This window comes from Camarhynchus parvulus, chromosome 20 (assembly GCF_901933205.1).
Source record: "Camarhynchus parvulus chromosome 20, STF_HiC, whole genome shotgun sequence".
NCBI lineage: Eukaryota > Metazoa > Chordata > Aves > Passeriformes > Thraupidae > Camarhynchus > Camarhynchus parvulus.
Window position 1 is genome coordinate 729,393 of NC_044590.1, and position 12,398 is coordinate 741,790.

Here is a 12,398-nt window from a genome sequence, read left to right on the forward strand (position 1 = left end):
CTGACCTGCCAAGAGCTGCTGCCAGGGAAATCATAAATGGGACAAAGCTGAGCAAGAAACATCAGGATTGTCAGCCAGGCTCTTTCTAGGGTATGACCCTGGGTCCAGAGACCTTCTGATAAACACTGCAGTGTTTGAGCCATCACCACTAAACTCACAGCATCTCCCCAAAGCTGGTGTCATTCCAGAGGCAGCTGATGTAGACCTGGAATGTGAACTGGAAAGCTTGCAAGAAATCCTGGAAAAGAAGAAAATTTCCAGGAAGAAAATTCCTCTGCAATGCTTTACTGTAGGTCTGAGCCCAGAGCTGCAAAGTTGAGGCTTCTACAGTGCAAAGAGAGAGCAGAGTTTAATTCATGACAGGGATGAGCAGTGAGGATGAGATTCTTCCCTCCAGCTTTTCACCAGGCTGGTCTCCTCCTGTTCCCCTCCCCATGTCTGGATTGTTTCACACATGAATGTAGAGGAACCTGGATGCTATTGCATCAGAAATTTTTTCTCAAAGATGTTATATTCTTACTAAGTAATTTGGGACTTTTGCTGTCTCCTCCCTCAGCTGAATAGTTATGAAAAAAAAGAAATTATGAAATCTCTAGAAGGAAGGTGCTTTTCACAGAAGTGCTGCTTTTCTAATGGAAATTGCTCTGTTGGGAGACAGGCTGAAGAGCTGCTGCCAGTGCCTGGGTCCCTTTACCAGGAATGTCTGCATCTCTCTGCCTAAAGCACTTCTGAGGAGCTTTTCCAGGACAATTATCAGCAGCCTCTGCACATCTGGCAAGGCCAAGCCAGGCACTCGCAGGGACAGAGCCCTGTGTGCCCAGACCTCGGCTCAGTCCTGTGGTGTGAGCCTCGTCCTGCACCTGTTCCCGTTTCAAAACCCCCACTTCTGGCCACGCATTTGTTGTGACAAGTGCAGAAATAATTTAAAAGAGGCCAGAGTTAGCCCAAAACCTGCTCGCCGAACGCTGGGGTTTTGGATAAGTGGTTAGTCCCGCCAACAAGGTTCCCATGAGAAGCTGAGAGCGGACGTCGGCTCCATGAGAGTGGATGTTGGGATTTGAGGTGAGCTGGAGGAAGTTGAAAGAGATCCAGGTAGAGCAGGGAGGCGAGGGGGAGAAGGGAAGGAGGGGACAAGCCGGGCATCCAACCTGAATTACCACCCCAGCTGACGTGATCGGGGTGACTGCGGGATTACTCAGCACTGGCCGGGAGAGCAGGTGTGGGCCACGCCAGCCCTGATAGAATCTGGTTCACATGACAGTTGCACAGACTTTATTTTGTTAGGGAAGATTAACCCCAGGCAGGAATACAACTTTCTGCTGCAGAGCAGCAGAGAATAGGACAGAAATTTGAAGAGAGCAAACTCAGATCTCCAAAACCGTCTTGAAAATCTGTTCAGGAATTCTACCAAGCAGCTTTAACGTTTGACTTTAGCTTGAGGACCACGGCAAGCTGGAGACCTGTGGGGCAGTGGCAGGGCAGACCAGCTGTGCCTGCAGCAGGTCACCAGCCAGGAGGGCTCCTGCCTCTGGGGCCCTGGGACTGTCTGGGGTAGGAAACACGAGGCTGATTTTCAAGAGTTCGGTTGGAAGGGCCAGTTAGGGCAGCCACTGGATGTAACTGCCAGATCAGAATGCAGGATAAAGGCGCAGGATGAGGGAGTAAACAGCCAGAAGAACAAGCCCTGGCTCACTGCAACTTGCCAGTATTTGCACCCAATACAGATGTTTGTATTTATGAAGGTATGGGCTCCAACTACAACCTCCAGACCCAGCTCTCTGGCCAGGCCCAGCTCCAATTTAATCTCTAGCGCATTCACCAAAGATTAACTTGGTAGATAAAGATGGAACTAGAAATATTTGAAGCCTGAAAACCTGTTAGGGAGCTTTTGTTATGGAAACAAACAAATAAATCCTATTAAAACGTGAAAAGAAAAATAAAAAAGAAAGAAAGAAAAAGTCGGATGATCCACTGACTGATTCTTGAATTCTTCCTCTTTTTAGAGTTCTGAGGTTTGAACATTAAGAACAGTTGACTGTTTGAATCATATAATGCAATACCTGTTCCTCTGGCTTAACGTTACAATATTTCCCACACCGCAGGATTGCTTCACATTATTCTAAGAGGCAGTGTCATTTTCCCTGCAGTGCTAGGTCTTCTTTACTGAGGGAGGACACTCCTACTTCCTTTAATTATATGTTTTGTTTTAAATTAATGTCCTTTATTCTGGGCATGAATCATCAGCTTGTAGACAGGTAAATGTGGGAGTAAGAGAGTGAAAATATAAGTTTGATTCCCAAGGTGGGTGTCTTTAATTAAAACGGACATCGGGATTCAGTCTTCCTTCCCAAAGTTACCCTGCAAATCTCAAAACTTTTGGATTCCACCTTCTGATGCAGGAATCTCACTCTCCTCTGACCCCCATTCCATCTCCTTTGGCTCCCCCGCCCGTTCCCTCTTCCCGGTTCCCGTGTGTGCCCTGACAGTTGCACCATATCGTGCAAAGCAAATATGCCAAGACAAACGTTCAGGCCCCCATGGGTGCTGGCAGCGCTGGCTTGGCTGGGCTCCGGCTGCCGGCGGCCGCCAGGAGGAAGCTGGGGCAGTGCCCCGCTCCGGCCCTGCACTGTGCAAAGTGGCTCTGGGCACGTCCCTCTGGACACTTCTGCTTGCCAGTGGGATTCACCAAAGCAAGCCCGGCACGCAGAGTAACGGGATCCGTCTTTGGTTTGCAGCTTTCCCCCCGCTTTGCCAAAAGAACTTGGAAAAATCTTCCCTGCCTTGATTTCTCCTAGGGTGAAACGAGACCCAGAGCGCTCCGTGCCCAGCCCCGGCGGTGCTGCCAGCCTCGGGCACTGCCTCGCTCTGCGGTGCCCGAGCGGAGCCCGGGCGGGCACGGGGCAGCAGCAGCAGCAGCGGCAGTGCCGGCACACGCTGTCCCCGTGTCCCCGCGGCCCCGGGGCTCAGCGCTGCCCGCTGCCGCCCTGGCCAGCCCCGAGTCCCGCACCTGCGGGCCCGCAGCCAGCCCCTCCCTCCGTCCGTCCGTCCGTCCCTGCCCGGTTTGTTGTGGGCGGCCCGGCGGGCACGGCACCGCACCGGCGCGCCCGCCCCGGGAGCCTCCTCCGGGGCCGGGACCGGCAGCGCCGAGCGTGCGGAGTGGCAGGCGGCCAGGCGGTGACGCGCCTGTTGCTATGGGATCCACCGCCCCTATAAATAACTGAGGAAAGGAACTTTCCTAAGTCAGAGACTTTAGGACACGGGACCCAGAACCAGATGGTCCGGAGGAGACGCGCCAGCCCCCGCCGCAGCTGCCGGAGCGGTGAAGCCCCGGCGCGCCGCAGGGACTGATCCAGCCCGGCCGGGCAGCGCCGCGGGGCCGTGCCCAGGCCAGAGACTGCGGCAGGGTCTGGAGCCCCCCACCCCGACGGCGGCAGCTTGACCCTCTGCCGGGGGGGGCCCCCTGCGTCGTTTCCTCCTCCCCGCATCCCCCTTTGCTTTCATGCAACGCCTGGTGGCCTGGGACGCAGCATGCCTCCCCATCCAGCCGCCCGCCTTTAAATCCATGGAAGTGGCTAATTTCTATTACGAGGCGGACTGTCTGGCTGCTCTCAACAAGCTGCACCCGCGGGCGGCCGGGGGCCGCTCCATGACCGAGCTCACCGTCGGGGACCACGAGCGAGCCATCGACTTCAGCCCGTACCTGGAGCCTTTGGCGTCGCAGCCGCCGCCTCCCGCGGCAGCAGCAGGGGGCAACTTTGAGCCTCCGTGCAGCAGCGGCGCCGGCCAAGATTTCCTTTCCGATCTCTTCGCCGAGGACTATAAAGGCAGCGGCGGCAGCAAGAAGCCCGACTACACCTACATCAGCCTCGCCCGGCACAGCCACCCCTGCGCCAGCCAGAGCCACAAGCCGGGGGGGCTGCCGGGCTGCTTCCCGCCCCAGATCGTGGAAACCAAAGTGGAGCCGGTCTTCGAGACCCTGGACTCTTGCAAAGGGCCCCGTAAGGAAGAAGGGGGCGCGGGGCCGGGACCGGGGGGCATGTCCTCGCCCTACGGCAGCACCGTGCGCTCCTACCTGGGTTACCAGTCGGTGCCGAGCGGCAGCAGCGGGAACCTGTCCACCTCGTCCTCCTCCAGCCCCCCCGGCACCCCCAACCCCTCCGAGTCCTCCAAGTCCGCCGCCGCCGGCGGGGGCTACTCCGCCGCCCCGGCGGGCAAGAACAAGCCCAAGAAGTGCGTGGACAAGCACAGCGACGAGTACAAGCTCCGCCGGGAGAGGAACAACATCGCGGTGCGCAAGAGCCGCGACAAAGCCAAAATGCGCAACCTGGAGACGCAGCATAAAGTCTTGGAACTGACGGCCGAGAACGAGCGGCTGCAGAAGAAGGTGGAGCAGCTCTCCCGGGAGCTGAGCACCCTCAGGAACTTGTTCAAACAGCTGCCCGAGCCCCTGCTCGCCTCCTCGCCGCGCTGCTGACCCCCGGCCGGGGCGAGCGGAGCCGCCGGCCCCGCTCCGCGCTCCTGGGGCCGGGCCGAGGGGGGCGAGAGCCCGCGGCGGGCGGGCGGGTTTGGTTTTCATTTGTGTTGTTGTTGGATTTTTTTTTTTTGTTTGTCTTTACCGACATGTTGGCGGAAGGCTCCGCCGCCGCGCGGGGTCTGAGCGGGGCCGGGGCTGCAGCGGGGCGGGCGCGGAGGGGGCGCGGAGGGACCCCGGCCCCGGCCCGGGCGGGCTCTGCTGGGCGCTGGGTTATTTAAAAGAGCGAGAGGAGAGCAAGGGCAAAGTGATGCAATCCTTTAAGCATGGCTGGGAATGCTGTGTACATGATGCAATCTCGTGTAACTGTCAGTCATGGATTGAGTAATCTGTTAAAGATGTTCCTACAGTTTTTTTATTATAAAGAATAATCTATTTCTATAAGAAAATACATATGTATATTTTGGGATCTATGCATTCTTGCTACATTTGAAGCATTAATGAACAATTTTAATAAACTTTATGACTAGGTTAAAAAAAAGTAGCTTGTTTTATTTTGAAGGCATGTTTAAAGTTAGATTAAACATGGGGTTGACATTCCAGCTGATTCTGGCTCAATGCTGTGATCAGGGATAGGGATTTTTGTTGGTCTTTTAGCTTTCTCTGAGAGAAAGGGGAAAAAACACCCAACCCAATAATCAAAACCAAACCCCAAAACCCCCAAGAGAAACTCAGCAAAGAGCAGAGCTGGAAGCCTTAGCTGGTTCTTGTTGCCTCATTTTGTTTCCTTTAATCACCTGCTTTAGCTGCTGCTTGGGTGTTGTTTGGGGAGGAGGTGTTTGTGTTGGGTTTTTTTCTGCACTTCATGCTGTTTTGAACGTGTAGAGCAAGATGTGCTATCCAAACCATGACCAATCTTTGGCAAATAACGCCGAGTCTGAAGTGGGAGGGAGGAAGAAAAAGTAAGGGAGGAAGCCTGAAATGAGTGTTTGTGTTTGGTTTTGGTTTTTTTTTTTCTTTCTTTACAGAGTTTCTATTCTTTACGATTCAGCATTTCTTATGTTTGTAGTTTACAGGAACAAACATGAGAAAGTAGCATTTCTGTTGGATTTCGGTAATTTCGGGCATTGCTCAGGAAGCTCCCATGAGACCCAACCAGGTGAGAGGCTCATGAACCACCCCCTTCCCTTTGCTCGGAGACGTTCTCCTAAAAACTCCTAAGAACTGCAGGTAGATCCTCTGGTGAGAGGTGTTTGCTGGGGCAAGGGGCAGACGAGTGGGGGTGGCAGAGGAGGAGGAGGTTTGTGGCCGCCAGGACTTTGTTCTGGGGAGATCCAAGGCTGTGCCTGCTGCTGGGACAGGCCAGCCTGGCCGGAGCTGCCGGCTGCTACTCCCTGCTGTAAGGTCTGTAAGGAGTGAACAGACCCGGGCTGGTTACGTGGAGGGAGCTGGGCAAAAGATCAGCTCTTAGTCAGCATTTTCCATTTTCCTGTTAGGCCAAATTTAAGTGTGAAGTTTTTCTATCCGCATTCCCAGTGCCTGGGGAAAGAAGCTCCTTTGCTGCCTGTGCTCTGACAGCTGAGCACAAAAGGGGGTTTCAGTACAAAGACATTGGCCTTGAGTTTGTTCCTATACATTCCGCACAAACAGCCGTGGGCTGCAGGACAAATCCGAAACTTGTTGCTTATTTCCAGTGTCTCTTCAAGCAAAACATGTTTTCTACTGGAAGAACTGCTCTGCTTTTTTTGACTCTCAGGATCAGAGCCTCCTGCAGGTCCATCAGCTGGAGCCCTCCCTGACACTGGCTGCTCATTCCCTGCTCGCCCCGAGCTGTGCGGCCGTGAGCAGGGCAGCGTTAGCCCCACACAGATTGCCCCCGTTTTCTTTTTCATTTGTACAGTGCAGTTCAGTTGTTTAGTTGTTTTTACGAGCCCCTAAAATAGATTTCTTGGGTGAGCTCGCTCCTGCAGCAGCATGACTCAAGTTCTTGCAGGCAGGACAGACGTTAGATCTTGTCTTGGCTGTCCCTCGTGACGATGATTACTCCAGCCTCCCCTGGCTGTTTATTCTACTATTTGGATCATTACGAAACCTATCCACATCCTTAGATCCCATTTTCTTGTTCTGCTGGAGGCCACACAATGTCACCCAAACTCACACACGGCGCTCCCAGGCAGAGCCAGCGCTGCCCAAGGTGGAACTGCTGGAGGACTGGAGGTGTCCTCAGATACATTTCTTTCTTTCTTTCTTTCTTTTTCTTTCTTTCTTTCTTTCTTTCTTTCTTTCTTTCTTTCTTTCTTTCTTTCTTTCTTTCTTTCTTTCTTTCTTTCTTTCTTTCTTTCTTTCTTTCTTTCTTTCTTTCTTTCTTTCTTTCTTTCTTTCTTTCTTTCTTTCTTTCTTTCTTTCTTTCTTTCTTTCTTTCTTTCTTTCTTTCTTTCTAAATAACAAAGTTTCCAACAAGAGTTCGAAGGCAGGGTAGATTGAAAGATAAGATGTACTGGAGGTATTTATATCTGTTTAAATACTAGTCCAGTTTTGGAGATTGAGCTCTACCAGGCATGAAGGAGCTAATCCCCATCCCTAAACCCTGCCTGCCCCGGTGCAGGAGAGCCAGCATGGCGTGGCTGCAATTTAAAGAATGATGTTTAAGTTAGTTACTGCTGTATTCCAAGGTATCTCCCAATTAGGATGGCAGATATCTAGCTCGGGAGGACCCTTGTCCAGCAATGATTTTTTGTACAGACAAAAAAATTAAGCCATAAACACACCAATTTTACAGTCGTCTCAGAAGGAATCCATGAAAGACTTGGAAAGAGAATTCCCCAATCCTTCATTCTTAATCTTGTATTACCCTCATAATTACTAACTACATTGCAGGATCTTTTTACTGCTATTAAATGCATGGAAGCCATGAAATATTCTGCCCTCTAAAACAGCATATGAAAAAACCCAGGTAATTAAAACATTTCCTAGAAAATAATAGTCTGGAAAAAATAGCTTGTAAATGAATCTGAGAAAATTCCAAGCACTAAAGTAGACAAAAGATTCCAAATACCTTTTCTAATTGCAGTGGGGGGGATTGGAAAATCCCTGTCCAAACAGTGTCTCAGCTCCAAATATTGATTTAGTTTCCCATGACAAATAAGATTCTGCTGGCTGAGAGCAGGACTTGGAATGTCTCAGTTGGCCTCGGACAGGGCTTGCTGAGCTTCCCTTCCTGAAGCTGCTCAGGACAGCCCGTGGTAGGCAAACCACGCTGAGAACTCCAGGCATGGACAGCTGCTCTCGGTTTTATCAAGTTTATAACCAGCATTTCATTTGGGCTTTTAATTTGTATTTTTATATTTCTTTTCGAATGATGTATTAACATTGGTCAATTTCTACAGGTCTTTCTTATTGCTACTAAACCAGCTGAGCTTTTTCTCTGTGGAAGTCAGTCTGTAAATCCTTGGCACTGGTATGCCCTTTCCAAAGCACTGGTTTATAAGGTGTTTGAATTCAGTAGTGCTTAGTTCTGCAAAACGAATCATATGTAGCAATTAAAAATATATGTTAAAAATACAATTACATCTTTGAAAGCAGTTCTTCAATTATCACTCTGTTATCTGCCCAAAGCATGAGCAACCCAGTGCAGTTCTGACACTGTGATGCTGCTTTCCCACTTTCCCCACTGCTTTCCATTGGTGACTCTTAGAAGATGCAGGAAAATTCATGCATCTCTCTGTACTAATTGTTGCTCCTCTGTCAAATAAAATCATCCTGCTCCTCTGTCAAATGGAAGCCATGCAGCTCGGGCACTGCAGCTCCCAGGGCTGGCAGGGCCCTCATTCCCTAAAATGCTGCATTTGATCTACTGGGAATTGGAAATTTTGTGATCATTTCCCCACCTGCTCAATGGTTCAAATGTTTCATTTTGAGTAAAAGGCTTTTCTCCCCTCCTAGACATGCTGGTAGATGGATGTGGGAAACTACAGGGCTGGAATTCTAAATGAGGAGAAGTGGGTTAACACTTGCTTAAGATCATTGATTTGCATTTACAACAGGGACATATTTAATTCCAAACCTTCCAACTGGGTGCCACAATTTCACAAATTAGTGCCAAATTTAATTCTCATTTATTATGAATTTTCCCCCAAAATATATTTACTATGGAAATTATTCATATAATAACAATAAATAATAATGAATTCCAATAATAATTTCCAGCTAATTAAAAAGTAAGAAAGACTGAGATCTACATCTGGTTTTCACCTTGCCCTGTCCTGTTGGCCCTTGGTTTTGGGATTCCTGTATCACACATTCCATAGCTATCAAAGCACCTTCCCAGAGCCCAGGGTGTTTAATCAGAGGTTTAGTTAGGTCTCCCAGTTTCCTACAACTTGCAGAGTAAATCCCCTGGGAGCTGAGGCAGGGGAGGAGGCTCAGCCCTGGCTCTGGGGCTCCGTGCAGCCCCTCTGGAGGAGCAGGGCTCTGGCCAGGAGGGGCAGGAGGCTCCGTGCCCGGCCCCACCCGCACCCAGACTTGTTTGTTTGCTATAAATACCGCGGCTTTGCCAGTGGATTGCAACAGCAGTTATTAAGGCTGTGGTGAGCAGCTCGCTGGTGGTGCCTAGAAATGACAGTGACAGGAATCAGGGCTCCAAACCACCAAAACCCCCCGGGCCTCCCCTGCCGCCTGCCCTCCCCACCTGGGCACGACGCTTTGGGAGAGATCCTCTATAAGTGAGCAGAGGAGAAACGAACATTTGAGAGATGAATGTGATGGTGACACGATGGGAAAATATTTCAGAGCAACATGATGAAACAATTACTTGGCTGCAGCAATTCAGGAAGGGAATCACAAGAACTAGAGAAAGTGCCTGGAGCCGCTCTGCAGAGCACAAGGGTGGCTCCAGCACAAACAGAGTTCTGCTCCTCTCCCCAGCCTCTGCCATCCACACACAGCTCGGGTGGATGGTTCTGGCAGCATTCTGAGCCCAGGTGTCCTGCAACAGTAAAATACAGCTCCTGTGTCTATTGCTTTTTGCAACGCAGAGGGCCAGAGACCAAAGCAAGAATGTAACTTACTGAGATATTTTAGCGTGTCTAACACTTCAGTGTACCAGGAGCAGAATATCTGGGGGATAACTTGGCACAACGAGATGAGGAGAATTATGAAAAAAAGGAGTCATTATCAAGGAGTTTGGTTGCTTAGAGGAATGCAGGCTGGCCCCTAGCCAAGAACACTTCAGTTGAGCACACAAGCCAGCCTTGGTGCCAGCTCCGTGAAGAAACCCAAACTCTGCACAGGGCTGCTCTCCTGCTGCTGAGTTATTGATGACCACTCAGGGTGGCACAACACATTTCTGTGCTTGAAGTTAAGAATAGTGCTGACTGCTGGGCTGAGACCTCAAACCTGAAGGAGTAGGAGAGATGGCAGAAGGCCTTGATGTCTGAGAGCAGCTACAGTGTCCTCAACCCCTTTTAAAGCAAATTACAGAGCTGCACAGGTAATGAGTGCAGAGCACTGACAGAAATTAAGATGCAAGGGATAAATATGGAGCTTTGGAACAAAAGAGACAGTTTCTGGTCCTGCCTTTTCCACCAGTGTTTCATCTATCTTTATATTATCAGTCAGCCCCTAACATAAGAGAGGCTCATGCAGGTATGTGCATCTGCAGCTCCAGGTGCAGTTGCCATAGCTGCAGGTGAATTTGCCTGTTCCATATTTAGATCCTGATCTTACACATGTGCTTCATTTTATACACGTAGCTGTAGTGATTTCAGTGGAACTATTATTACTGGCATGAGTAATGATAAATGCATAGATCTGTATTTACATGGGATTATTTACATGGATCTGTATATACATGGGTCTGAGATCACGGTGTCTCTGGGAAAACTTTTGTGCCTTGCTCAGTTTTGCAGCACATGCCCCGGCAAATTCTGAGCACTCCATTTCATGTGTTTTCCAGTTTGAGAGAGCTGATTTGGCTGTCACTTGCTGTGCAAAAGGAGATGACAGTGGCTCTGGCATTTCTGCATTTCCCAGGGAAAAAAGCTCAACCACCAAAGCATCTGACAAGTGGGATCCAGCCTGTGCTCTCACAGCCCCGGGTGCAGCTGCCCTGCAGTGAGTGCACAGCAGAGCAGGGCTGCACAGGAGCTGCAGGCTGTGCCCAGAGCTGTGCAGACACACACAGAGCCTGCCCAGCCCCGGGCACTCTGCTGGGGCAGCTGTGGCCAGCTCAGGGCAGGGCTGGCTGGCCAGGGCCGTGCTGGATGAGATGCTGCCCAAGAGCAACCCTGCTGCACTGAGGGAGCCCTCCCAGCCCTTGTGCTGGCCAGCCCTGGCAGCCAGGGCTCAGAGCTCGGTGTGATAGAGCCTGGCTGCTGATCAAAGGCTCTTGAGCAATAACCCCTGCACATCAGCAGGAGCTGCTGCCAAGAGCCATGGACTTCCCTGGGCTGGAAGACAACTGATAAAGCAGATGCTGAGAAAAGCAGTGATGCCTGCATTGGGCAATCTGAGTGAGGCTAATGGCTACTGGAAAATGTTATTTGGATTTTAGCTCTGCAATTGCAGAAGCCTGATTTGCTAATAGCTCCCAGTTTGTACTGTGCTTGGGTTTAGTTTTTATTTTTGCAAAGCGTTTTATTTAGAGGAATAGATGCTCCTGCTTTATGGGGAAATCTAATGCTCCTTGCTAGTTCTCCCTCTGTCAGTAACAAATATGGGTTGATTGTGCCTTCCCCAGAGTGAGGGGAGCTTGCCTTGTGAGGGATGGGGCACTCACAACAGGTGAGTTCCAGCAGGGAGCGAGGCACTCAGCCCTCCTGTCATACAGGCCTGTGCCTGCTTGCAGGGGACACAGTCCTTGAGCAAGGCTGGCACAGTGGGAAGGGACTGGCAAAAAGGGCAAGGAGGCAAATCTGCCCGTGGTGAAGGGGGAAGCCATCCCCAGCAGCCCAGGGCTCTGGGAGGCTGTTGCAAGCCTGGCGCTGATGGGAACCATTTCCAACAGCCAAGGGATGATTTTCCCACCGACCTCAGGGAAATGGGAAGGGAAAATTTCACTCTGGGGTTTCCTGCCAACACTGTCTTAAAGGCAGTGTTAGGAAAGGACTGGGGACTTCAGCAGCAGGTGCTCCTGTGCAGGAGATTTGTGACCAGAGGGCCACTGGCTGCGAATGAGCCATAAGCCCAGGCTGCTGTTTGCTATTTACTGCGGGCCGGGGCCTCTATTGCACAGATGGGAACTCCCTGCTCAGCCCTCCAGGTGGTCCCTCCAGGGCAGGGTTGAGGCGCGCTGGTGAGAAGGGGTGGGGTTGGGTGGGAGAGGCTTTCATTGCTGCCCTACCTGTTCTGGGCATAAATTGAAATGATCAGTCTCTAAATCCTGCCAATTAGGAATGCTTTACTGGCATGAGAGCCAGTTTACTGGGACAGGCAAAGCAAAAATGTTTCTCTCTCTCTTTTTTTTTTTAAAGAGGCAAAGCCTTGCTTCACACGGAGCAGGGGTAGCAGGGGACAGCAGGGGCTCTGTGCGTGCCTGACCTTGCCCATGGGCAGGGGCTGGGCAGGGGCTGGGCAGGGCTCTGCAGCACTGGGCAGCTCAGAATGAGCCTGACGTGCTCCTGTGCCCTCCCAGCAGTGCCTGTGTGCCAGCGAGCCCCCAGGGCTGGGCAGGGGGCTGCAGCCCCCCAGAGCCCTCTGCAGCGACCCCCCCACTGCAGCTGGCACCAGGAGGGGGGAAAGGAACACTGGGCTCACCCTTTCCTACAGCTGCCCCCCGAGAGCCCCTGCCTGGGGAGCAAACTGAGACGGTTCCGCAGCTCTGACACTGCTCATCAGGGTGGGAGCTGTGCTCTCAGCCAGCGCCTTCCCAACCTGCTGATCCACAGGTTCCTGTAATGAAGAGGCCAATGGACCTCTTGGGTTTGTTACA

The 12,398-nt window shown here is 51.4% G+C and overlaps 1 protein-coding gene across 1 annotated transcript; it reads left to right on the forward strand.

Moving 5' to 3' along the window:
- Window positions 1-3,248: 3,248 nt before the first annotated feature.
- CEBPB (CCAAT enhancer binding protein beta) lies at window positions 3,249-5,006 on the forward strand. Its single transcript, XM_030963261.1, has one exon. The coding sequence runs from the start codon at window positions 3,500-3,502 to the stop codon at window positions 4,472-4,474; it is 975 nt and encodes a 324-aa protein (XP_030819121.1). The 5' UTR covers window positions 3,249-3,499; the 3' UTR covers window positions 4,475-5,006.
- The last annotated feature ends 7,392 nt before the right edge of the window (window positions 5,007-12,398 follow it).

Excerpts from the sequence above, each read along its gene's own strand:
- CEBPB (XM_030963261.1), top strand. The coding sequence starts at position 3,500 with ATGCAACGCCTGGTGGCCTGGGACGCAGCATGCCTCCCCATCCAGCCG.